Here is a 27,735-nt window from a genome sequence, read left to right as displayed (position 1 = left end):
ACACACACACACGCACACACAGGGTTTATGTTGTTAGAGGAGCCGCAGAGAGGCTCACAGCAGGGCTGAGTCTGATCGTTCTTTTGGACTGATGGATTATCGTTCTGATCGACTCCTCTGAACGGAATATTTGGGCTCTGTTCGGTCAGGTAAAGCGGGTTTCCCTCTTCTCGTGTCGTGACGTGTCTGTAAGTGTGTTTGATCTGTTGCTCTGCTTATCTCTTACTGAACGCGATGCTTCCAGAATCATTATTCCTTTTGCACTTTTCCACACGCATTCTTCTCGTTTTCCCTTTGCGCGATCATACTCTTTTAAGATCATAAACTGATCATCTACACTCGCACAAGACGACAGATGGACATTATTTGAAGGAAAAAGTGTGGTTCCTGCATTGTCGGAGTTCAAGATGCAACACTTTCACACTGAGACATTTATTGCCAAAAATGCGCTATCATAGGCGAGCTGTCATCTAATATACTTCGAGTAGATGCCAAATAACATGGGCTTTGTTTTTTCAATATCAAGATTATAGGTTAAATTTAACTTGTGTAGCCTATATGTTTACAGTATGGCATATAGTCTATATAATATTTAAAAAAAAATCCTGTACAGAAGTTAGATTAAAACACATGTGCCAAGTTCTGAGAAATGCAATATGAATTCTTGCTTGGTTCCAGTGTTGCAAGTTACTCTACTATAAAAGTAATTAATTGCTAGCTACTAATTAGGCTACATCTTTAATAATGTTATTAGATTACTGTACTAATTACTCTCTCTAAACATTTATACAATTGCATAAATTATTTTTAAAGTGTGTAAAGGGAGAAGGTTACATTAAAAATGTACATTTTAACATTACATTTTGATGTTAAATTCACTATTGTTGTATGTAAATTGTTGTATAGCCTACCATATTTAATGCAATTACATCAGAAGCATCTGTAATTATATTACAGAAAAATTAAGAGGAATCCCTTTACTTTTTCAAGGGAAAAGTAATTCAGTTACAGTAATTAGATTACGTTTGGTTTATACATTAAAAAAAAATTTCAAGAAAGTGGTAATCAAGGCAAAAAGTACCAGACATCTTAATCATTTTTATATATTTTTATATCTTTTTTTAAGGAGTTAAAATAAATATGAATTTTGAGTCAAGAATATTACTATCATCTGAAGTGATTCATTTTTTTTTTTTTACGAACTTGATGACCTTGAGACACTGTAAGGAGGGTCTTGTTCTATAGTTCTTGTCACATGACAGAATGGCTCCTTTTATTTCAGTGACTGAAAACATGTAGGCTGTTCAAGTCATTCTCTGTATGAGTTTCATTTTTGTATAGTTTTAGCCTTCACTAATTCATTCAGATAATCCTGTGATGTGACACATTTTGAAAGTATGAATATGTCATGCCCTCTCTACTTCAAAACGAGGTCATAAAAGGGCATGAATAATAATTACACAAAAATTAAACTAGTTTTAGATGGAGAATGGCATGTCACACTGCAAGAGACTGCTGACAGTGTTTGTCATTAGAGTCACAGGGGTTTGCAGTTTTATTTCAAGAAGAACAACAAAAAAAAGGTGTTAAATACAAGCTGCAGCTGAAACCTTGTAATACTTCAAATGTCAATGCATACTTGTTTTCATGTCCGCTGCAGATGAGTGAAGGGTGTAGTACTCAAGGAAGTGTGGTTCAATGCTCTCATGATGTGGCCTCTGGCGGCTTTAAACATCTGCTCAGTTCATCAGCTGTGTGTGTTTGTGTGTGTATTTTAGATATGGTCAAAAAGCTTGTTGCAGGAATGAATTTAAAAGCACAGCTATTATCTGTATTTAGAGTTAATAACAGTTTCTGCTTCTGTGTGACTGAGGTAAATTACATGTTGCTTGCTGGTGCTGTGTGTAGTGTTGTCAGTTTGTGTTTCAACAGACTTTGGTTGTCCTACATGGTTTTGCTGCAATAGGCCTACGTTTATAAAAGGGAAACCAGCACTGTGTTAAAGGGATAGTTCACCCAGAAATAAAAATTCTGTCAGTAATTACCCACCCTGATGTTGTTCCAACCCCGTAAGACTTTCGTTCATCTTCGGAACACAAATTAAGATATTTTTGATGAAATCTGAGAGCTGTCTCACTCCTCGATAGGCTTCTATGTTATTGAAACTTGCCGGCCCAGAAAGTTAGTAAAGACAATGTTTAAAATAATCCAAGTGACTACAGTGGCTCAACCATAAGTTTATCAAGCGACGAGAATACTTTTTGTGCGAAAAAACAACAACAACTTTATTCAACTATTCATTTTCTTCTGTGTGGGCCTCTGATGTGAGTTCGTCAGAACGTAGGCTCACTATTGGCCGACGCTGGTCATGTGTGTGATGCCTGTGACGTACAACACAGAAGCGCTGCGCTGTTATACTACGTGAACTCACTCAGAGGCCCATACAGAAGAAAATGAATAGTTGAATAAAGTCGTTATTTTTGGGGGGGTTTTGCGCACAAAAAGTATTCTCATCGTTTGATAAACTTATGGTTGAGCCACTGTAGTCACTTGGACTATTTTAAAGCTACACTGTGTAATTTTTTAAGTTGATTCTTAGCAAAAAACACTTTGTTCTTTCAAAATGCTCATTAATGTGTAATTACTTCTACCAACTAATCAAGTATTCTCGTAAGCGTAGAATCTGCCATTTAGAATACATATGAGCGAGTCGCTCGAATGGCGGCAGCCATGTTGCACCTCCATCTTGAAAATACATCAGCCAAAGAGGGACATACCTGGAAATTCAAGCTTCACCTTTCGCGTTTTGACACTCAGTGGCACCGTGACGAATGCGAGGGGGAGATTACTCGCGACTGCCGGCAGATTTGAAATAATACGTCCACCGTAGAAGTTAAAACGCCCTCGGAATGGGAGGGGCTAGAAAGTAATATTCAGTTGGTAGTCAGAAACAATTTCACCACTAGATGGGAGAAAATCCTACACAGTGTAGCTTTAAACATTGTCTTTACTAACTCTCTGGGCCGGCAAGTTTCAATTATAAAGAAGCCTATGGAGGAGTGAGACAGCTCTCAGATTTCATCAAAAATATCTTAATTTGTGTTCCGAAGATGAACGAAAGACTTACAGGGTTGGAACAACATGAGGGTGACTAATTACTGACAGAATTTTCATTTTTGGTTGAATTAACCCTTTAAGCAATGCAATTGTTATTGTTAATTGTTAAGCAATGCAACTCCTAGTAATGTTGTGTTATTTGTATGTGTGCTATATAAAGTTTCTGTTGCTCTTGATTTCACAGGTGACAGGAAGCTGTGCATGTATGGCTGATGGACAGGTGTCTGAACCAATCACAGGACAATGCTGGCAAGGAGCCGTTTCATCGTGGTGCTGGTGGTGGGTGCGCTGCTGGCGGTGCTGAGTTTCAGCTTGCAGTATTGTAAGTGTGTGAACCACAATGAATGATTTCACTTACGTTTCCTCTGTATGAGCTTACAGCTATTCATACATACTCTAATGTTTCCCTGGGGACTGCGGTGTATGTATGTTTAGTGTGTCAGGTGGGAATTTAACCTCCGCTGGATTGTATTTACATTCTTGGGATGTGCCTGTGTGTTTGTATGTGTTTTGTAATTCCAGTGGGAATATGGTCTCAATTAGACCGCATTCAACACACTAAACAAAGGCATTTCCCTTGAAGTGCTATATCATGGATTTTTTTCCCATTTCAGTAGAACACAATTTAAGTGATAATTTTTTAATTAGCCAATAAAACAAATAAAAAAGACAAAGCGTGTCTATACTCTTACAAAATCGTACGGTGGCACACTATGGAAATACCATTATACTTTGGTTGAATACCATGGTATTAACATGCTAGGTGTCACAAACACCAGCTGCCTGTCCTGGACTGCGATTGTTAATTATCCTTTCAATAAACTACTCCGGTTGGATCCTTAACCCTGTGTGTCAGAGCAGTTTCATGACAGAAGACATGAATGGATCCAGCAGAGGAAATTCGGTTTCAACGTCAAGGTACCCATACTATAAAGGTCTACACTGAACAGTTCTGTGCTCTCGTCAGTCGGCTAAACTGAAAGATGCTGTTTTTAAGGACTTGTATTGTCATGGCTTAGCTGAGCCCATAAAATCATGTATGCCTGGAGGAAATAACGAACTGACTCTAGAACAATAGAGTCAGTTCGTATGTTTTGCTGCTGGTTAAAGGGAGGTTGAGGAGGGCGATTCCCCTAAACATTTGTACTCTATGTGGCCACCAGAGCTTGGCCCATCACAGTCTCCAGTACTTCCAGCTTTGATGGTGGCAAATCCAGTTTTCTCAGCGCTTCCCAGTCCGGTATTTCCAAGACCAGGCCTCTTCACAACATGGCTGCCACACCAGAGTCTTCAGGTGGTCTTCGGCCCCACCAGCTCCATCGTGGGGGATCTTTAGTCCCGTCCGCTCGGATGTGGCGGTCATTTGCTCTGCAGTGAGGGTCTTCAGTCCCGTCTACACTGCCTTGGTGGTCATCTGCTCCACCATGGGGATCTTCCTCCACTCCATGGACCTGGCCCTCCATCCCAGGTCCATGGATGGGTCCGCCTCTGCTCCACCTTCCTCCTGGACTTCTGTGACCCGTTGAGGAGCGGGTCCGCCTCTGCTCCACCTTCCTCCTGGACTTCTGTGACCCGTTGAGGAGCATCTGGATAACCAGCTCTCCCCTCTTGTTCATTGTCATTGCAACATGGATTACATTTCCTAGAACTCACTGGCCGGTCTCATCTTCCCTGATTGTTCTCAGCTATTTCTCATTACAGTCCCTGCCTAAATAAGCCTGGTTAATTTCAGTCACTCATTGCAAAGTCTTGTATGTGTCTGTATTGCATTTCTGAGCTTTTTATCCTTGTTGCCCGTGTCTTGGTTTTGATCTTTTGCCTGTTGCCCTGGATTTCTCTGTCTGTGCATTGAACTGTCATTGTTTGGACTGTGCTATTGACATCTTGCCTGTTTTGGACTACGATTGTGGATTATCCTTTCAATTATCCTGTGTCAGAGCAGTTTCATGACACTAGGCCACCATGAACACCCTCAATATTCAGATTTTTGGCCAATCAATATGTGTTTTTCAATAACAAATTCTTAAACATCTATAAAAAGGTACTGTGGTGTTACTTTGAAGTATACTATGGTGCTTAAATTCACTCCAGGGTACTTGATGGTACATGCCCAACAAACAAACGTGTAATTTAGCATTCTGGGAACCACTAATCTAAGATCCTTTCTTCCACTGTACAGAAGAAAGCATCAATGACATGGCTTATGCCTGATGCACTGCTGTGCTCAGAAATATGTCAAACAATTCTGAAGTCGCAATAAAATGGAAGTAGCGACAAGTATTTTCTTACGTATTATGACGTACAACCAAGTGTAAAGGATTATCGGAAAAGAAAAAATCTAGGACGAGGACTTGGTTCTATGTATCGGTTGTTGATTGGATGTTGAGGATGTTAAAAGTGGAGGCAGATAAATGCAAGATTGCAAGGGCGGGGTTAAAAGACTAAATGATTGGAGAAGTCCTGCATACATCACCAGAGAGAAGTGTGCTGTTTTCATTGGAACGTCCAGTTATGACATTTTGATTAATCCTTTCCCTGCCAAAGATGGAATTTTCCATAATTTATGACACAACACTTTCCCGCCAATGACGTACTTTTCCTTCATTAACGACACAACACTTCCCTGACATTGATGGAATTTCAGTCATTTATGACACTACGCTTCCCAGGCATTGATGGAATTTTCCATTGATGGGGGGGGGATTTCCAGATCAAACACAGGCGAAGAAGAAGCAGAAACAAGCGATAGAAGCATTGCTTACGCACATGTAAAATAACATGATCATAAAACATTAAACAGCATATAAATCAAAACTGCCTGATGTTACTGAATAAAATGTCCACCCAGGTAGGGTTAATGACTGTGAAGCTTTGGGGGTGTTGATGGACTCGATCTACTTCATCTATGTTTTGATCATCTTTTCTAATCATTTCTGGACGTAGTGTTTGACAAAAATGCGATTTTCTCAGCATTTTGTTCAAAATGTTGCTTTTTTATGAAATGTACCCACATTCAAGTGTTGATAACAAAGAATGCACAAAGCCTAGAATAATTTTTTTTAAGCAGTCTCTCATTCTTTTGACATAGTGCATGTTCAGATATTACAGGTTTTATCAGCGATTTCAGGCCCAAACATAAATGATCACATTCATCTAATCTTTCCTAACGATCCGCTAACGATCGGTTTTGCAAAACCTCACAACACCCACCCCTGTCAGTGATTGGTTGAAACACTATTTATTTTGGTTTTGAGTGGTTGGTGAAACCAATTGTTTTTGTGTGCAGATCTCAGAGCCTAGGCTGCCTACAGAGACGCGTTTTTTTGACGGCATGCTTATGGGGCGGGCAGCTAGCGGATCGTTAGGAAAGATTAGATGAATGTGATCATTTATGTTTGGGCCTTTTTTGGGCCTGAAATCGCTGATACAACCTTTAATACAACTAGATATTATGGGGGGCCTTGACATTTTTTGTGAAAATCATCAAAAATGCTGGCGCTGCCCACTGAGCAAGCGACGTCTGTGGACGTACAAAACAGGTTGATATCAAGTCCGCCCGTCCAGGCCATGATCTGAACGTCCATTGACAGCCAGAATTAGTCGATTAATGACACGGAGTAATTTTGTCCAATCTGGCCATAATCTAAACGTCCACTGACAGCCAGAACTAGTTCAGAAAAGACGTTCATACTGGCTATAATCTGGACGTCCGTTGACATCCAGAAACAGTCCATAAATGACGTGAATAAAGATGTCCAATCCAGCCATAATCTAAACGTCCACTGACAGCCAGAACTAGTTCAGAAAAGACGTTCATACTGACTATAATCTGGACGTCCGTTGACATCCAGAAACAGTCCATAAATGACGTGAATAAAGATGTCCAATCCAGCCATAATCTAAACGTCCACTGACAGCCAGAACTAGTTCAGAAAAGACGTTCATACTGACTATAATCTGGACGTCCGTTGACATCCAGAAACAGTCCATAAATGACGTGAATAAAGATGTTCAATCCGGCCATAATCTAAACGTCCACTGACAGCCAGAACTAGTTAAGAAAAGACGTTCATACTGACTATAATCTGGACGTCCGTTGACATCCAGAAACAGTCCATAAATTACGTGAATAAAGATGTCCAATCCGGCCATAATCTAAACGTCCACTGACAGCCAGAACTAGTTCAGAAAAGACGTTCATACTGACTATAATCTGGACGTCCGTTGACATCCAGAAACAGTCCATAAATGACGTGAATAAAGATGTCCAATCCAGCCATAATCTAAACGTCCACTGACAGCCAGAACTAGTTCAGAAAAGACGTTCATACTGGCTATAATCTGAACGTCCGTTGACATCCAGAAACAGTCCATAAATGACGTGAATAAAGATGTCCAATCCAGCCATAATCTAAACGTCCACTGACAGCCAGAACTAGTTCAGAAAAGACGTTCATACTGACTATAATCTGGACGTCCGTTGACATCCAGAAACAGTCCATAAATGACGCGAATAAAGATGTCCAATCCGGCCATAATCTAAACGTCCACTGACAGCCAGAACTAGTTCAGAAAAGACGTTCATACTGGCTATAATCTGGACGTCCGTTGACATCCAGAAACAGTCCATAAATGACGCGAATAAAGATGTCCAATCCGGCCATAATCTAAACGTCCACTGACAGCCAGAACTAGTTCAGAAAAGACGTTCATACTGGCTATAATCTGGACGTCCGTTGACATCCAGAAACAGTCCATAAATGACGTGAATAAAGATGTCCAATCCAGCCATAATCTAAACGTCCACTGACAGCCAGAACTAGTTCAGAAAAGACGTTCATACAGACTATAATCTGGACGTCCTTTGACATCCAGAAACAGTCCATAAATGACGTGAATAAAGATGTCCAATCCAGCCATAATCTAAACGTCCACTGACAGCCAGAACTAGTTCAGAAAAGACGTTCATACTGGCTATAATCTGGACGTCCTTTGACATCCAGAAACAGTCCATAAATGACGTGAATAAAGATGTCCAATCCAGCCATAATCTAAACGTCCACTGACAGCCAGAACTAGTTCAGAAAAGACGTTCATACAGACTATAATCTGGACGTCCTTTGACATCCAGAAACAGTCCATAAATGACGTGAATAAAGATGTTCAATCCGGCCATAATCTAAACGTCCACTGACAGCCAGAACTAGTTCAGAAAAGACGTTCATACTGGCTATAATCTGGACGTCCGTTGACATCCAGAAACAGTCCATAAATGACGTGAATAATGATGTCCAATCCAGCCATAATCTAAACGTCCACTGACAGCCAGAACTAGTTCAGAACAAAATGACAAACAATATCTGTAAATTAATTAACTGACTGTTAATTTACAGACTATATCATTAACTGTTAAATTGATCTTGCTGATCAGACACCAACAGGGTTCATGATGCACACATGATGCTTTTAAGTCCTCCTGGGAAGTTTGTATTCATGAGGTTTTACTATTTTACTATTTATGTTGAAATTAATTTATGAAGCCACTGTAAAATGTATCATTACATGTTATATTGTAATACTACTGTCATATTTTGTGCAGGCATTAGCTTACTTCATCGTAAATAGAAAAGCCTGACAATGTAACTGCTAAATACCAAAGTATTGTGGTATTACATGTTTCTCACTGACACACTCATAACTCTTCAAGATCGGGCTAAAAGAAAATCCCAAGCTTCCTACTCATATTTTCATCATTGTGGCGGCGTTCATGTATGTTCAATTTGTAAATACGATCTTTATGATACAGGTATGTTTTGAATGCATCAATAGCTCTAGTTTAGGGACAATCCATACAAACAATCTTTACTAAACAGACTGTCACAGTGAGAAGATTTTTGTCCTTTATCAATGCTAAAGGCCTAACCACTGCAGTTAACACCAAGCTGTTAAATAAAAGTCTGTAGGCAAGTCTTAAGGTTAGGGTTAGGGTTAACCTTAACCCTTAATTTCTAACCCAGACCCGGTTTCACAGACATGGTTTAGATAAAGCCAGGATTTGTCCTTAGTTCAATTTGGGTATTTAATTATAGCTTTTAAAAATGTGCCTTAGAAAAAAAAAAACATTACTGGTGTGCATCTTGAGACAAAACAATGGCACTGCCATAAGATATGTCAGTACAAGTTGCTTTCAGGTAATACTGCTCAAACATGCATTTTAGTCTGGGACTACAGGCTTAAGTCTTGCCTGTGAAAGTGTGAAACCCGGGGTATTATGTTGTAACTTGTATATAATTATGCCAATGTTACCAAAGTGTTGCGTTGGACAGAGGATTAACTCTAAACCAACAGGTTGTGTACCAGTGCCACACAGGGTGAAAAAGGATGTTGACATTATTAGGCATAAGAGTGTTTCTAAAGGAAAGGTCAAGAATTTGTGAAAGTGTAAAAGGGTCATTATGGGTCACATGAATGTAACTGTCACCACCATGATACCAATTCATTAGATTTTCATATAGATCTATACAGAATTGTATATGAATATATGCAGTGTTTGCTCTGTTTAATATACTGTTTGCTCTATTAAATTGCGCTTTATAAGAACAGTGGTAAATACATATTATATATGGTCAGTTACTGTAAGTTCTTACAGTATTTTTAATCTTTAATTTTTAATCTTTAATTTTTAATCATGCACTGCAATGAAAAAACATATATATATATATATATATATTCATATTTTCCTGTAATTGCAATGTTGCCACACTATTGGCTGTCTCTCCTAGCTGTTTTGAGCATGATTGGTTATTCTCTGTTTATTCTGACTGTCATCCAGGAATCTAGCCAATGACAACTAAGCGCGCCTTTATGAGTCAAGTTTGAATAAACGTCAGTTGAGCGAGTCGGTGTTTGCTTTGCTGCTGCGCGGGATCTTCAATATTAGCCTATTCTGTGGGTTTTACATCGTTTAAAACATGGATTATTTTACATCGGACTGCTAAATGTTTATTTTGAGCGAGTTGCTGGGTGTTGCTGGGTGTAAATGAAGAACAAACAAGGAAATGGACAAAGAATTTTAACAACGGACATATTGCAATCTACGGAAGGTAAATAACTTTATTTTATACAAATTCTGCTACATCAAGATATAGTGTATTAAATTGAGAATCTAAACGCGATTAGAGCAATATTATTAGTGCATACGGTATTCCCAATGTATTAATGTTATGTGCTGCTAGGATGTGTAACGTTAACTTGTCTAACTTTATGATAAAAAATAAATGCTTTACAACGAGTGAACTGAGAATATTGTATCTTTAGACAGAAAGGAACTGTCACAGTCTTACTATAAGAATCTGCAAACTAGGCTTTTATATTGTTGATCGCGGGATGGCTAACCGATCAGTTAAATTAACGAGTCGTAATAATATGTTTTGGAGCTGGTGAGTCAATTTTGCAAGCTTTTGCAAATGTCTCCGTTAGTAAGTAAAACAAATAACTAATATTGATGTGTATGTGTGTGTTTCCTTCATGATCCAGGCATTTTGGGAATAAATATTATCCAGCCACACGATGTTCAAATGCGGTGAGTATTGTCATAAAATACACGTGAAATAGAGGCAGAACATGTAAACTCTGCTCAAATGCACTGGTTCAAACCCTCCAGACAAGCTTTATCTTCTTGAGTTTACAGGCCTAGCTGACCCAAAAATAAATGTCTTTCAAAATGAAAGTATTTTTTTCAAACCTCTATAACTTACTTTTGTGAAACACAAGAATTTTGGGAATAAAACAACTAGGCCTATATTCATTGTATGACAAAAATAAAAGGCATTTTTCAAGATATCTTAATTATGGTTCTACACAAGAAATTGATAAAATTTAAAATTTTAAAAATTAAACTCATAAAATTTCAACACCAGGGTGAGTGTTCTATTTTTAAACTCTATTTTTTTTTTTTTTTTTTTTGGATGAGCTGTTCTTTTAAAGGATTAGTTTACCTCAAAGTTAAAAATTGTGTCATCATTTACTCACCCTCAAGTTGTTTCAAATCTGTATGAATTTCTTTCTTTCTTTCTTCTGCTGAACACAAAGAAAGATATTTTGAAGAATGTCTGTAACTTGGGTCCCATTGACTTCCATAGTATTTTTTTTTCCTACTATGGAAGTCAATGGGACCCAAGTCTGTCTGTTTACCGACATTCTTCAAAATATCTTTCTTTGTGTACAGCAGAAGAAAGAAATTCATACAGGTTTAAATCAACTTGGGTGAGTAAATGATGACACAATTTTCAACTTTGAGGTGAACTAATCATTTAAGGACATTTGCTAAATTAACCATGTTTTATTTATTATAGTGTAGAAACCATGTTTTTATGGTGGATTTAATACAACAATTTATTAAGTAAGTATAGGAGCAGGCTTCACTGCATATATTAATAAAGTTTTAGAGTGCTGGCCTGGATAATTGTAATACGTAAAATAGGAAAGAGGCCACACTATGCATAAACTTATATTTGCAAAAATGCGTTTCGGCGCGTGCAAACTGATGAAGGCACACGCCGAAACGTGTTTTTGCAAATAAAAGTTTATGCATAGTGCGGCCTCTTTCCTATTTTACGTATTACAATAATTTATTACCATTTGGTTAGTGTCGCAAAACAGTGTTAATTTTTAGTAAGGGTTCTCCAGATTTATATAACACTTATGGAACATTAAAAAAATGGTCCTATGTTACCCGATCAATAATCCTATTAACACTCTTTTAAAAAAAAAAAAATTTTTTAGATCAAGCATTGGACTTACGGAGCAGAATAGGCACCAACAGAGAAACAAGTCCATCACTAGTAAGTATCCACTGCAGTGTCTGGTTACACTTTATTTCGATAGTCCACTTTAGAAATTTTACTAACTATAACTTTTCAACTACATGTCAACTAACTCTCATTAGAGTATTAGTAGGCTGTAGCAGACAGTCAATAGACTGGTAGGTTAAGTTTAGATGTTAGGAAATGGGTTAGGAGAATAAGTTGACTTGTAGTTGCCAAGTAACTTATAGTCAGTAGAATGTCTGTTAGGGGACCAACAAAACAGAGTGTTAGCAAATATTAAGCAGACAGTCTACTAATACTCTAATGACAGATAGTTGACACGTAGTTGCAAAGTTACTTATAGTTAGTAGAATGTCTAAAGTGGACTATCGAAATAAAGTGTTACCCAGTATCTAAATCCGCAGTCAATTTTAAAGGCCCAATGCACTCCGAAATTAAAAAAATGATCTCTTTTTTTTCTTCACTCGTGCCATTCCAGATGTATATCTGACTTTCTTTCCACAAATATATATTTTTTAATTATCCATTATTCTAAGCCAATATAATGCAAGTGCATATGCCAGAAACTTCATACAGCCTACTCACAGCTTGCTGTGTTGTTCACACAAGATGTTTTCTGCACTTATCATGTGAGCAATGCTCTTGGACTTTTTCGACCTTCAGCATTTTGGTGTCTATTCACTTGCATTATTTGACACACAAACACAAGAGATGGATAATATTTCTAAAAGTCTAGTTTATTTTTTCTAAAATATGTGTTTTCATCTGAAGAAAGAAAATCATATACCTTTCGGTCGGCATAAGGTAGATAAAATGAAGGGGGAATCAGTTTGCTCTCCTTTACCTAGTATTATTTATAAACCTTACATGTGATTTAATAAATGTACAATTAAAGGGGTGTTCCAAGCAAACATCTAAATCCCTTCACAAAGAGCCCTTCCACAAAAGGGTTAGCAAAGGGGGACATGCATGCGATGGTAAATTAACTGAAGTAATTTTATCTTATAGTAATTTTATATTATATTTATGGTAATGTGACCTAGGATGGCAAGTTCCTGTGATTCATTTTAAAACTAGATATGGTGGAAGAGTTCCATTTAACATTTGTTTGGGTTTGCTATATTACACACATTTTCATCATACCGAAGTTCCATAGGTAAAACTTTTATTAATAGATGCGTTAATGTAACTACCTGCAGGGTTAAAAGAAAAGACGTCAAGAACACACAAACTTAAGGAACTTTTACTCAACAACAATGTACTAAAAACGGAAGAGTTCTTTCTTTGTTCAGATGACAACGTTATTAAAACGATTACCATTTGGACAGATCCACTGTGTTAATCTACATGTTCCTTCTTTTGGTGATGCACATTTTTCTATCAGACATAAGTTTTAGATACCAGACAAAACAGATGAAATGTGACCCATGCTAATTTATTCCCCCCTTTTACCTCTCTCTTTTATCTTTCTGTGGCCAGGATCCGTCATTCATCGGAACAGCTACCAAGAGAAGTGAGTATTCGTCCTCTACCTCCTTTGTCTCAATGTTATTTCAACACAATTGGTCTCCAAAGTACTATATGTATGTTTATATTAGGGGTGTAAGATTAAGAAAATGTCATAATTCGATACAATTGCGATTTTCGATTCAAAAACGATTCTCGATAAATAAAAAAACGATTCACAGTATGTAAATGTAGTTACTTTTCCTATGTAGGTATTAGGGATGTGCATCTCCATAACTGAGGCTGATACGATGCGCATCTCGATGCATAGCCAACGATACAATACATTAATGATACATATAAGCAGCTGCCAGCTACCAATGCAATGCAATACGATTCACTATTATTACGATCCGGTGCGATTCGATTTCGATTCAACGTATTGCAAAAATATGATGCTATGCAATTCAATATGGTATAGATAGTTAACTTTTATTTCTTTTGTTCAGACATAGGGCAAATCATAAAGTAGCTTAAGTGCCATCTGACTTTTAACACATGGCTCTCTCACAATCAAAAGTTTTGGTTTCCACAAAAAAAGCAGGTACTGTAGGCTAACTGACCAGAAAGCAGGTGCTGTTATTATGTGTTTCACGGGCCGTTTATCAGTTTGGACCAGTGCAGCGCGAGCCGATCTTGATCAAGCGACACTGTTACTACACGGCGCTAATAGATCCCCACTGAAGTAATAACATCGCTGCGAGATCTAGTGAGAAGCATTCATATTTCTCTGTTATTAACGGATCAAACAGCGCTGACGTAGAAACATTGTGCCATGAATGAACAATCCAGTGTCCACAGATCAGCAACATTCACCATGGATTTACTGTAGTAACACTAACTGTAACCATGGAAGTTTGGCAGGAATAGTAGGCTATAATGCTTTCAAGTTACATTACGTTGGTTTTATTTTTTTGACATAAATAAAATTACTGCCCTCAAATGTTAATCTGAACTAAAATAAACCTTTGTTTATAACTACAATATTACATTTCATTTTTTTCAAGGAGCTGTTTTACATGCTTCTAAGAGTCAATTATAGCTTCATCATTCCTCAAAGTAAAAAAAAAAAATCATACTTTATGATGTTAGGTTTAATACAAAAAAAAAGTTAAAAATATTAAAACAAGGAAATTTCTCTGGTATTTCTTTCTTTTTCCTGTATCGAAAACGTACCGAACCGTGACACAAGTGTATCGTATTGAACTGAACCGAACCATGGATTTTGTGAACCGTTAACTTACACCCCTAATATGTGCGTGTGTGTGTGTGTATATGGGGCTGTTTAAACCTGGCCACTTGATGCGTTTTCTCAGATCGGATAGCTATCTGTTTTATCACAACAATTCCATTTACACCTGGTCACATAATTCCCTCGATTCCCTCGCTATGCAAATTTAATGGCGTTCACGTCACCGAAAGCAACAGATATGAGCTGCATTTTATTGATCATCCGTTAAAATTTCTAAATCAAAGACCGCAATAGGAGAGAGCGCAACAGCCCTGGTAAGATCATTTCGTTTCTTTACTTTTAATGATGATAACTGTGTGTTAAGAATCTGGGACTTACTTTCACTTTGATTTGCGATAGTTTGCACGTTGGCTTGATGAATAACGTTAGATGGTCAGCGGCGATGCGGCAGTAGCGTCGTCATAACTGGCTATAACATGACATATAGCCTATAACACGCTCTCACACCTTTATTTTAGAGCGTTTTTGGGAGGAGTAAAATTTACATATGTGGTTTCAACAACCAGATGCATGTCCAGTTTCTTCTGGAATGCGACCCAGACCACCTCCTGAAGTGGTTTGAGCATTCAGATTCAAATGCGTCACGAATGCGTTTCGGAGGGCATTTACACCTGGTCTTTTCAAGATCATATAGCAATCCGATCACTAAAATCGCATGAAGTTGTAAATGGCCCCTGTGTGTGTGTGTGTGTGTGTGTGTGTGTGTGTGTGTGGAATGCCTTATATCAGGCTTGATGTAATTTTACTTGATTTGTGATTTATTTCATTTAATTGATTCGAGTACTCAAATGTTCAACTATGCATCTCTGCTATAAGCTAAACCACAACAGTGGCATTTGTATTTATTTATTTTACATGTGGATTTTTTTGCTTTGATTGTAGCTGCTGTCATGAAATGGGACCCAGCTGCAACAGAGGCCCAAAGAAAGTCTGTAGCCGATCATCTGGAACTGCTTGCTGCTATAAATGAAGCTTGTGAACCTTATAGCAGCCATATTTTGTTAACTGTTATGTTATATTTTTTTAACAACATTTTATAGATTATTTAAAGGGAAATTGTGTTAATTTACAACTTTACTGTTCTGTCTTTTAAGTTTTATTGTGTTAATTTATACTTTACTCTTTCGGCTGTTAAGATTTAAAATAGTAATAAAAATATATCTTGAGATTTAAATAGTTGATTTCTTGGAGTGATTAGTTTGGTTTACAGGAAAATGGTAAGCAGTTTATTACAGTTATATTGTTAAGATATACAAATGCAAGTATATACACCACAGTTATTCAATTGAATATACAATATTATCAATATTCTTTAAAATCTTATTTAGGTCTATGGTCTGTGTGTCTGCAGTTTCATGACACGACAACCATTAACAAGGAGTAACTGGGTTTTTCTCAGTGAGAACTAGCTCACTCACAAGTTCAACCACTGTTTTATAAATATTTGTAAGTAAATATTTTTTAAAGTTGGATCCTTGCAAAATGCACATATGGGATTTCCATGTCAGTATGGGTCTTTAACAGTCTTTGACATTTCTACTACAGAAAACACGTCTAATACAACTTTTATTCTGGCTGCCTTTAGATGTCTAACAATTACGTCTGTAGCACGTCTTTACTTGACATCTATACAATGTCCAGAAAAGACGTAAAAAAAACTTTCATTCTGGCTCCTGTGAGGACGTCTTCTGGATGTCTAAGAATGACGTCTGTAGCACGTCTTTAATTGACGTCTATACAATGTCCAGAAAAGACGCAAAAAAAACGTTCATTCTGGCTTCTGTGAGGATGTCTTCTGGATGTCTAAGAATGACGTCTGTAGCACGTCTTTAATTTACATCTATACAATGTCCAGAAAAGACGTAAAAAAAACTTTAATTCTGGCTTCTGTGAGGACGTCTTCTGGATGTCTAAGAATGACGTCTTTAGCACGTCTTTAATTGACGTCTATACAATGTCCAGAAAAGACGTAAAAAAAACTTTCATTCTGGCTTCTGTGAGGACGTCTTCTGGATGTCTAAGAATGACGTCTTTAGCACGTCTTTAATTGACGTCTATACAATGTCCAGAAAAGACGTCAAAAAAACTTTCATTCTGGCTCCTGAGAGGACGTCTTCTGGATGTCTAAGAATGACGTCTGTAGCACGTCTTTAATTGACGTCTATACAATGTCCAGAAAAGACGTCAAAAAAACTTTCATTCTGGCTTCTGTGAGGACGTCTTCTGGATGTCTAATAATGACGTCTTTAGCACGTCTTTAATTGACGTCTATACAATGTCCAGAAAAGACGTCAAAAAAACTTTCATTCTGGCTTCTGTGAGGACGTCTTCTGGATGTCTAAGAATGACGTCTTTAGCACGTCTTTAATTGACGTCTATACAATGTCCAGAAAAGACGTCAAAAAAACTTTCATTCTGGCTCCTGTGAGGACGTCTTCTGGATGTCTAAGAATGACGTCTTTTAGACGTCTTCTGGACGACTTTTTGCTCGCTGGGTGGCTGGCATCTTTAAAAAAAAAATGCTAGTGTGGAAAGAGTTAAACAATTCAAGTTCAAAACAACACAATTTAAATTGCTTGCAATATGATTTAGAACATGCATTTATAAAATAGATGCATTTTAGGTGAATAGGTGAATTTTCATTTCATGCTGACTTAAATAAGACAAGCACAGACTCTCTCTGGCCACATTTACATGAACTTGTTAACCCAGCATAAGTTGGGGGCCGCCAGCTGACACATGGATGATACTTTACAGACGGTTGGTTTAGACAGTCTAAAAGCAGTCCCTGGAATCATATCATGTTTACATGATTTATTTTTAAGACTTGAAACCGAGCAGTCAAAAAACCTGGAAGTCCCAAAGCCATTAGTGAGAATATGATTTGCAGAAGAGAAATGTTTATGTATTTTTATAATGTAAGGATCAGTTAGATTATTCCCAGATTAGACCCCAGTGTCCCATGTCCTTGACTGAAAATCCTCTTTCGCCGAGGACTGCCGTTATCTGTATCTTAGAAACCAGCCCCGCAGATTAAATATTTCATGTCACAGTGACAGCTACAGGGAAATCCTGCTAATTTAGTCGTTTAACAGCACAGATGGAAAGAATTTGCAAAGCCAACTCAAATGAAACCAAACATGACATTTTTTTGGATGAGGTAAGTAGGGATTGGTCAGTGATACTCTTAATATCCGCCCTCTGCATCCCACATCCAATCACAGCTCAGTCTAAGCAACAGCATCTACCTGGCCAGTAATGAGAACCAAGTTTTTGTTGTGTTCAGACATGAAGGAGTTGGCCTTTGACATGCTTTACAGTCTCTCTCTGTCCTTAAGTGCGTGTTCACACTCGGCAGGTTTGGTTAGATTAAAACGAATTCTGGTGCGATTGCTCTGTTAGTGTGGTTCATTTAAATAACTGTGAACGCTGCTATCTGATCCCTGTCCAAACAAGCAGACCGAGAGTCGAGCTGAAAAGATGGGCCTGAAAGATGAGTATTGTTCCACTTGCAAACGAACTCTGGTGCAGTTCGACTGAAATATGAACGCACCACGGACCAAAGACATCCAAACAAACCAAAAACAGGACATGATGCCACAAGATGAGAGCCTAAAAAGGACAGAATTCTCAAGCATTCGTGTTTTTTCTCGTCATAGTCGCAATGTTGCCCATCCCAGTTCGGTACAGGCATCAGAACAGTGTCTCCCCACAGCAGATCTATGTTTGTGTGTGTGACGGAGAGGGATTCCTGGCACTGTTTTTTCTCCTTCACACATTTTATAGCTCTTCACAAGTTCTCAGCTGGTCAAAATACCATCATATTATGCAGGCTACGCACATATAGCAAGCACTTTTAGCTTAGCACACATCATTGTTTTGGATGTTTGGTAAGTTCCGTCTCAAAATAGGCAATACATCATAAAAGCCGACCAATCAGGTTGTGAACGTATCCCTATGCCTTTAGGTTCAGTGTTAAAAATGCCAATCTGAATGCTAAGCGGACCAGGACTAAATGTTTTTATTTGGTCTGGACCAAACGAACCAAGCGAGTGTGAAGTGTGAACACACCCTAAAACATTTCACTGTCTTTTTACCTTGTTGTGCATCCACCTTGAGATCAGTTGCTTAAAACTCATTGCAAAAATAGCTCATAAAAGAGTTATCTATAATGCAATGTTGTTTTAAGTGACAGTTTTTGGTCTGATATGGGTTGCACTAATGCTGATTATGTCTGTCATCCTTACTGTCATTCTGCCTTCCTCACGTTGCCTGTTTCTTTCACCCTGTGTGAGGTCATTACTAATTCATTCCCTCCTTTGTGGTTTCTCCAACATGAGCCGAAAGCTGTCTGAATGTAGGACAGAACCGAGTCTTAAATTATCCTCTCTCTCCTCTCTCTCTCTTTACTTCAGTTCACTCAAGCATGACTGATGCAGTTTTAAAGAAAGAGGCTCCAGGTCTGTAGACTAACAAGCAGATGGAGAGAAAGAAGCTTTACATTGAAAATGAGAAAGAGAGAAGTGAAGGATGAAAGAGGACCGGTTCTCATCCTGGTTAATTGTAGGTTTCTGTCAGCATTGCTTCATCGCTGAAGTGCACAATGCCAACACACACACAATATCAGCCCAATGGCCTTGAACAGCAGTATAAACACTGTCTGTCCTGTTTGATTTGGGTCTATTGTATTTGTGTTTTAGGTGTGTGTGATTTTTCTTGTACACTATACTCAGCTACAAAGAGCTCTTTGTGTGGCCGGCCTCTACACAGAGCTGTCCTGTGATTGGCTGAGAGTTTGGAGCTAACATGTGATTGGTTGGGCCACTTTTAGAGGCGGGAGTAAGTCAGAGGAGGTTTGATGCTGAATTAAAACCAGTATGAGGTGCACAAACACACACACCTGCACATGCTCGCTTTCACATCTCCACAATGTCCATCGCTGCGCGTATAAACCAGCTAACCGTCATACTTCTGTCTGGTGAGTTTAACTCCTGGTTGGTTACATCAGTATTGGAAATGCTGGAGTCAGACCTGTTTGTAATAAAGTGTTCATTTAGCCCGATGACATTCATTCATTCATTTATTTTGTATTTAGCAGTTTGGTTGTTTCTATGCTAACATTGTTTTTCATAATATTGTGTGTTTTCAAAATTTAATTGTTATATAAAAGGAACAAGCTTGTCAGGTTTATGTTCAGTTTTTTTTCTTTTTATGTTGACCCAGTTTCCTAGTGCGTTTCTGTTTGTTCCTTTATTCCGTTCACCTGGTTCCCATTAATTATCTTATTAGTTCCCTCATTTGCCATGTTATTAGACAACATAATTATTTTGTATTTAAGTTATAATGCATTTAAGTGTATTAAATTATAATGCATTTAATAGTTTGAGGATGATGCTGCAGGTTTCTCTTAAAACATTTCACGTTATTTAAGAATCATCATTCCTTATTTGCACATTTTATTTCCATGTACATTTTTTTTTAATAAAAACTATCATAATTCAGTTTTTCATAGTGTGTGTGAAACAGGTTAGATTCTATAAATGCTCTTTTTGGACTGGTTTAATAAATGCTGGTTTTGAAAAAGTTCTTAGAGTGTGTTTTAATTGTACAGTTTATTCTTTTGCTTAAAGAAAATTACATTTATCATAATATAAAAGTTGCTGTAATTATTTACGTGTACTTAAAAGTGCAAATATGTAGCTCAAAGATGTTGGTCTTGTGTTTTTATCTGTCACATTGAAGGATTGTAGGGCCTTCTTTCTGGTAGTTGTCAATCACTGGCTAATATCCGGTCAGACTCCTCCCTCTGCCCACATCGCCTTGGCAATTCCCAAAATCCAACAATCCGCAGCACTGTGCAGCCTCAATGTTTGTTCTATGAGGTCAGAACTGAGGAAGCTGGAAATAGTGTGTGCTTGTGCTTAATGACTCTCATAGTCCTTTTTTTCTTTCCCTAGTGCACCTCATTCCAACCAATCCGGTGGCAGAGCAAAGGTCACTTGGTAAAAGCAGAAAGCGTGTGAATCCAGTCCTCCATACGGATCCTCCTGCCCCTGACCCCATCCGAGACACCCACCAGTACTGCAATTACCCCAACGTCAGCGAGCACGGCTGGGAGGGTAAGAAACACACACACATTTACCTTCTCGCACACCTGAAGACTCTCTCAGACGTGGTGTGATGTAGTTGTGTGTGTCGTAGGTCACAGTCCGGCGGACTACAGGCTGCTGTCGGTCCAGGTGATGATTCGTCATGGAGACCGTTTCCCTTTATACGCCATCCCAAAAACCAGGAAACCCGCCATTGATTGCACCCTATCAGAGAAGAGGTATGCATTTATATGTTAATGATCTGATGATGCCATCCATCCATCCACTGTCTATCTATCTATCTATCTATCTATCTATCTATCTATCTATCTATCTATCTCACTGTCCATCCATCCATCCATCTATCCCACTGTCTGTCCGTCCATCCATCTATCCCACTGTCTGTCCGTCCATCATCCATCTATCTATCCCACTGTCCATCCATCCATCCATCCATCAATCTATCCCACTGTCTGTCCATCCACCCACCCATCCACCCATCCATCTATCCCACTGTCTGTCCGTCCGTCCGTCCGTCCACCCATCCATCTATCCCACTGTCTGTCCATCCACCCATCCATCCATCCATCCATCTATCCCACTGTCTGTCCATCCACCCACCCACCCATCCATCCATCCATCCATCCATCCATCCATCCATCCATCCATCCATCCATCCATCCATCCATCCATCCATCCATCCATCCATCCATCCATCCATCTATCCCACTGTCTGTCCGTCCGTCTATCTATCTATCTATCTATCTATCTATCTATCTATCTATCTATCTATCTATCTCACTGTCCATCCATCCATCTATCCCACTGTCTGTCCGTCCATCCATCTATCCCACTGTCTGTCCGTCCATCCATCTATCCCACTGTCTGTCCGTCCATCATCCATCTATCTATCCCACTGTCCATCCATCCATCCATCCATCCACCCATCCATCTATCCCACTGTCTGTCCATCCACCCACCCATCCACCCATCCATCTATCCCACTGTCTGTCCGTCCGTCCGTCCGTCCGTCCACCCATCCATCTATCCCACTGTCTGTCCATCCACCCATCCATCCATCCATCCATCTATCCCACTGTCTGTCCATCCACCCACCCATCCATCTATCCCACTGTCCATCCATCCATCCATCCATCCATCCATCCATCCATCCATCCATCCATCATCCATCTATCCATCCATCCATCTATCTATCCCACTGTCTGTCTATCTATCTATCTATCTATCTATCTATCTATCTATCTATCTATCTATCTATCTATCTATCTATCTATCTATCTGTCCGTCCATCCATCCCACTGTCTGTCCGTCCGTCCGTCCGTCCGTCCATCCATCTCTCTATCTCACTGTCAGGCTATCTATCTGATTGTCTCTGTATATCTATCTCTATGTCTGTCACAATATATAATGAAATGACTGAAAAAGTACATAATGCATCATTTTAAAATGCTGCCTGTTTTCAAGGTCCATCATTAGAAGATTTTTTTTCTTTGAGCTTACAACTGATAACCCTCAGTGGACTTATGTTTGTGTGTTTATCAGGTTTACTGTTTATCAATAGGGCATGCAGTTTATGAATCGTTATCAGATTAATATTCCATTCCCGCAGTCGTCTTTTATCCATCCCTGAGCCGTGTCGCCGTGGTTACGGCAGCAGTGAAGAGTCACTGTAATGCTACCTAAAATAACATTGTTGTGTTTCCATGGATTCATCGTGGTATTCTGACCAATGACATGACAAATGCTGTGCTTCAGAATATCCCAAGAATTATTAATCTCGCACAGCAACCCATAATATTCCCATGATGTTTGAGATTTATGTATTACAAAGTAATCCTCAACCATAAATCCTTGTCTCTTTCTCATGCTCTAGTTCTTCACAAACACGCAAACCTTGCTATCTAAATGCAGACATACCCTAAGGTCTGATGTGTGATTGCCTTTGTGACCCGACACAACCTGACCGTAATGCTCTGACGGGTTCTGACTTAAAATGAAGATGTATTATAATAAAATGCAGTAATCCAACATCCCTGCTGGAGTTTTCTGAAGTCCATTAAAAATGATCAACTTTACCTCTTGCATATAGTGCATATAGTAATGACAGAACATCATTTTGATTTGATTTATCCTAAGTTGCATTAGACCTGCATTAAATCTATGCAATATTTTTTTTAATGATGCATGTTTCATGTAATTGTAGTTGCATTATGTATTAGTTTAGTGTAGTAAATATCCATGCTCTTGATAATGCTGTTGTCGTCGTCTTTCGGGAACAAAGCTCATAGCAGACCTCTGCCCTTGACTTTTATTGTTTTTAAATAATACTAATTATTTTACTACAGACTAACCCACGTCCTACTCCTGAAAGTAAAAATTAGCATTTTTTATAATAAACCAAAAGGCTAATCGACTTGCATATTCCCTTTGAAGATGTCCCGGGTGCATATGTAGATTAGCTTGAAAAATTCAATTGGTTTTCTAGCTTCTATCATTATACATGTTATCATGCCTCCCCCTTGTGGATATATCTAGTAATGACACTCTCACGTGGCTCCTCAGAGCTGCTTGTGCTGGCCATTATGATGCATATTGTGTTGTTTAGACCAGAGGTCTTCAATCCTGCTCCTGTGGAGTTCAGCTCCAAACCTAATCAAACACACCTGAAGCAGCTGATCAAGCTGTTCGGGATTACTTGAAAATATACAGGCAGGTGAGCTGAAGTGTTGGAAATATACTTTGCAGGACAGTGGGTCCTCAGGCAGACTGTTAATCTGGAAAAAAAGTTTCATGAATGTAATGCATCAAATGTATTTCTGATTTAAAATAAGTTCTAAAACCTCTTTCATGGTTGTAATTTCACAGAAAGCCCTCTCACCCCCTTTTGGCCGCCTTCATTAGTCACATGGCTCTCGGTGGGCGTGGTCACATGGACGCATCACTGGGATCTCTGCCCCGATTACCCAGTCACAGCACCTGTGAAATGGGAGAGCTTACACAGACAGGTAACCAGTCACAAGCTGCGTCTGAAATCACATACTCTCTCGAGTAGTTACTTATTTTGAATAATTAATTACTTCACAACCGCTAAGAAAGTATGTTCTATATAGTATGAATGTGTGTAGTATGAATGTAATCTGGACTTACTACTTTTGCTATATTGTCATTATCATGTGACCTACCAGCGTCAGTTGTGTCGCTTCACTACCATTCATAAATCCTCTCCCGTGGCCTCATGGGATAGTAAAGTGTCCATCATATGCACACTTCAGAATCTCACCGGAAGTAGTAGTTCATCCAGGTACTTTTTACCCACTCTTTTATGAGTTCTGTGAAATCAGACATATTTCTTTTGTCACATACTGTTTTTCGCCTACTATATAGCAGGGAAGTATGTGATTTTGGATGCAGCCACAGTGTGGCAATATTTATGTAAAATCGATTATATATTATATAATGTATATGTATGTTGTATTCTTGGTGTGAAACTATCATTAACTAAAATCTAAAAAAAAAGTGCTGCTTGAAATGAAATAAATGTCAACTGGAAAAAAATTCTAAATTTATATATATATATATAAAAAATGAAACTTATGTTATTTAATTTAGTTGCTTATGCAAAATTTCTCATTTGTTTATTTTAAGTACTAAAATAACAAAGTTTGGTATAAAAACTAATACAAATTATAGACATCATTTTTAAAAAATCTAATATAAATGACAAAAACAACATTAAACATTAAAAAAACACAAAAATAAAAACAAATTCGAATTATTAACAAAAACTGTAGTAATATATCAATGACACTAAAATATCACTGGTGAGAAATACATTTAACATTTCTTTCTTTTCTCTCTCTGGCAGGAGTCGTACAGCACTTGAAAAACGGCGATCATCTTCGTCAGGCCTACATCAAGCGTCACAATCTGCTCGCTGCTGATTGGTCACCGCGTCAGTTGTGGGTGGAGACTACAGGTAAAAGCCGCACCCTCCAGAGTGGATTGGCCTTCCTCTTCGGCTTCCTCCCACATTTCGATTGGTCGCGTCTGACGGTTAGACAGCAGTGGAGTACGCTTTTCTGCGGTTCCTCGTGCGACTGTCCCACACGCAACCGGTACCTGGACCAGGAGCAGCGCAGGCAGTATCACCAGAGGATTGCCGACACCGAACTCGAACGCACGTATGTCGCCATGGCCAAGACGTTGGGTGTGGCCACAAAGACTCTGAGGGCGGCCAATCCCGTGGATGCTTTGTTGTGTCACTTTTGCCACGGTCTTCCCTTTCCGTGCTCCAGCACACAGTCTACATCAAATGCTCCGGATGAGGGGGCGTGTCTTACACTACAGCACTTTGCTGTGATTCGACGGCAGCAGAAAGACGACGAACTGGAGCGGCGGAAGGCGGGGCTTTATCGTCGCTACGCCGTGCTCGCGGCTCATCCGTACCTCAACCGTACCGCAGCGCGACTGGAGAAGATCGCCAGAGGAAGCCAGACGCGCAAAGGCACAGAAGAGGCGGCCTTCGCTTTAGCATCTGCTCATGACGTGACCATGGCGCCATTGCTAAGCGCGCTCGGTCTGGAAGGGGCGGGATTTCCACGGTTCGCCGCCCGCCTGGTGTTTGAGCTGTGGAATAGCCCCGAAGCGAAAGAGAGAAAGAACGATAGGAAACGTGGAAAGTGGTTGGACGATATGTTTATTCGTGTTCTTTATAACGGAGAGGACTTGACCTTTGACACAGCTTTCTGCCGTGACCACAATCGACACTCTGCTCAGCCACTGTGCCCTCTGGGTAATTTCCTGTCTTTTGTGAGGAAGGATATGTTCAATATTGTTAATGCTACGAGTTACCAGCAGGCCTGCCGCCAAATTGTACTGTAATATATGAACAGAGCGCCAAGGGAGGATGAACAGGAATAGTTTACCCAAATATTCTGGACAATTCTGTCATCATTTGCTTCATTTTGTTCCAAACCCATATTACATTTTGTGTGCATTTGGCAAAATGATCAATAAAACAGAAGAAAAGGAAAAAGCAAGAAAATCTCCCTAAAAGTCCATTCGACATAAGCACTTTATACCAAGGAGTTTCCAGGTGCTTGTCACTGCATGTTTTCATTGTATGGATCAAGAGCAGCATTAACATTTTTCAAAATTGCTTCTTTTGTTTTCCGAAAAAGGTTTGGAATGACGTGAAAGTGAGAATTTCAGAATATTTTTTTTTGGGTGAACTGTTCCTTTAAGAGTGCGTACTGCTAATGTTTTTGATGTAGTGTTAAGTTTGTGGAGCAAATAATTGTCCTGCACAAAAATTGGTACACTTTGCTAATCACATCAAATCAACTGACAAAAACTGAAGTTGTTTACAGCAACTTTATTTTTTATTTTTACAGAGATTGGCAGTGATTGAATATGCACATCTGTATGACGACTGTGGTTTTAAATGTGACGTGATGTCAAACGACCCTTAAAAGCACAAATATCCAGCACACAAACAGTCACTTGTTAAAACACCTCTTGCCTTTATTCTGAGTCAGTGATCTAGGAATCCTGCCCAGTCATCATGACAATCCTAATGGATGTGCTAAATAGCGAAACTGTCAGTTTTTTTTACCACATTTCTTAAATATTTGTATTAGAAATAGGGCACTTCGCCACTTTATTGCAGAGTTTCTGCAGTGATCTGGAATTGGAAGTTATTTCCATTTCACGTCTCTTCCATTTGATGTCCCGGATGAGTTCTCACTTGAATTGTATTAGCAGAATTTCTAGTTTTGCGCAGTCATGTTGTCCTGACACATTCCTCACACATTGTGTGTGCTTTTAATTTCTTTTTTGTTTTTTTTATTTTTGTATAATGTAAAGGTGAAAGGAGTGGTAGTATTTCTGAGTACTGTAAAATTGATTCAAATGAACTTTTGTATTATGACGTTCTTATAATTAGTGTACTGCCACATTCCAAAGCACATTTTTCAATAAATGAATCATTTTGTCTAAATTTTTTTTTTTTTAGGTTTATCTGAAAAATACATATAATTTTGACTTTAAGACAAATTGAATGCTATTCTGTTCAAAATCCACCCAGTTAGACCAGACAAGACTATCTGACTGACATGTAAAGTGCCCAAATGTAATGCAAGCCAGCTAGTGAGCGCTTATATAAGTAAACCTCACTCCCCTGATCTCAAGAAGTGCACTAGAGACTGTGACCTTTAGCATCCTTGTCAACGCCTGCCTCCCATGCCAGAGACGCAAGTTCGAGTCCCGCTCGGAGCGGGGCGAGCAGGATTGGAGCGGTTACACAAACACAGTTTGTTTTGATTTACATGGCAATGGGGCATGGGTTTATTTAAAATACCTAAGTACAGTAACAGTCCAACGTGGAAAGATTCATTCAAATAATTGTCCTACAGTGTTGATATAAGACCAGCTGTACAGAAAACACCAAAGAATAATTCTGCATGGGCGTATCTAGTTTACTGGCTATTAAGCTATTAAACTAAGTTTTTAAAGATATGATGCCAATCATTTTGGTAAACTTTGGTAAAACTTTTTTGGTAAATCAATTGTTTTTCATCATTGTATTAACCTGGCAACAAAATGTTTTTCGACGCAGACTAGTGCTTTCAGAGATCTTGAAGTCGTGTAAAGCCGGTAAATCCTATTGGAACTGGCAAATACAGTCATACCTTTCACTCATATGAGAATTTACAATTACAATTTAGCTAAATAACTACATAACTATTGAGCTGGCCAAACTAGGCTAGTTCTATACTTTTATTTTGTGATTCACATGATGGCCACAAGGTGGCAGGAGACTTTAGTCTGTGGTCGTGGCTCTGAGAGTGAGAAGTCAGTCAATTGACTTCAGGTTGAGTCAGCGCGATAGAAGTAGTGCAAGCATCAGTTCGTTGGTCAGCAT

General features: G+C 38.8%; 1 protein-coding gene across 3 annotated transcripts; it reads left to right on the top strand.

The window, feature by feature from the left end:
- The first annotated feature begins 10 nt into the window (after positions 1–10).
- pxylp1 (2-phosphoxylose phosphatase 1) lies at positions 11–26,811 on the top strand. Of its 3 annotated transcripts, none has more exons than XM_084126252.1 (6): positions 11–149; positions 3,302–3,439; positions 20,661–20,822; positions 20,905–21,031; positions 23,679–23,818; positions 24,679–26,811. In XM_084126252.1, exons 2-6 carry the CDS (start codon positions 3,361–3,363, stop codon positions 25,692–25,694), a joined length of 1,524 nt encoding a protein of 507 aa, XP_083982378.1. In that variant the 5' UTR covers positions 11–149; positions 3,302–3,360; the 3' UTR covers positions 25,695–26,811. The 3 variants fall into 3 exon arrangements, with proteins under 3 accessions (XP_083982378.1, XP_083982379.1, XP_083982380.1); XM_084126254.1 differs by lacking the exons at positions 11–149; positions 3,302–3,439 and adding exons at positions 19,601–19,681; positions 20,446–20,585; XM_084126253.1 differs by lacking the exons at positions 11–149; positions 3,302–3,439 and adding an exon at positions 19,566–19,681.
- Positions 26,812–27,735: the final 924 nt, after the last annotated feature.

Source organism: Abramis brama (assembly GCF_963993115.1).
Source record: "Abramis brama genome assembly, chromosome: 10".
NCBI lineage: Eukaryota > Metazoa > Chordata > Actinopteri > Cypriniformes > Leuciscidae > Abramis > Abramis brama.
This window is presented reverse-complemented; position numbering and strand designations above follow the sequence as displayed.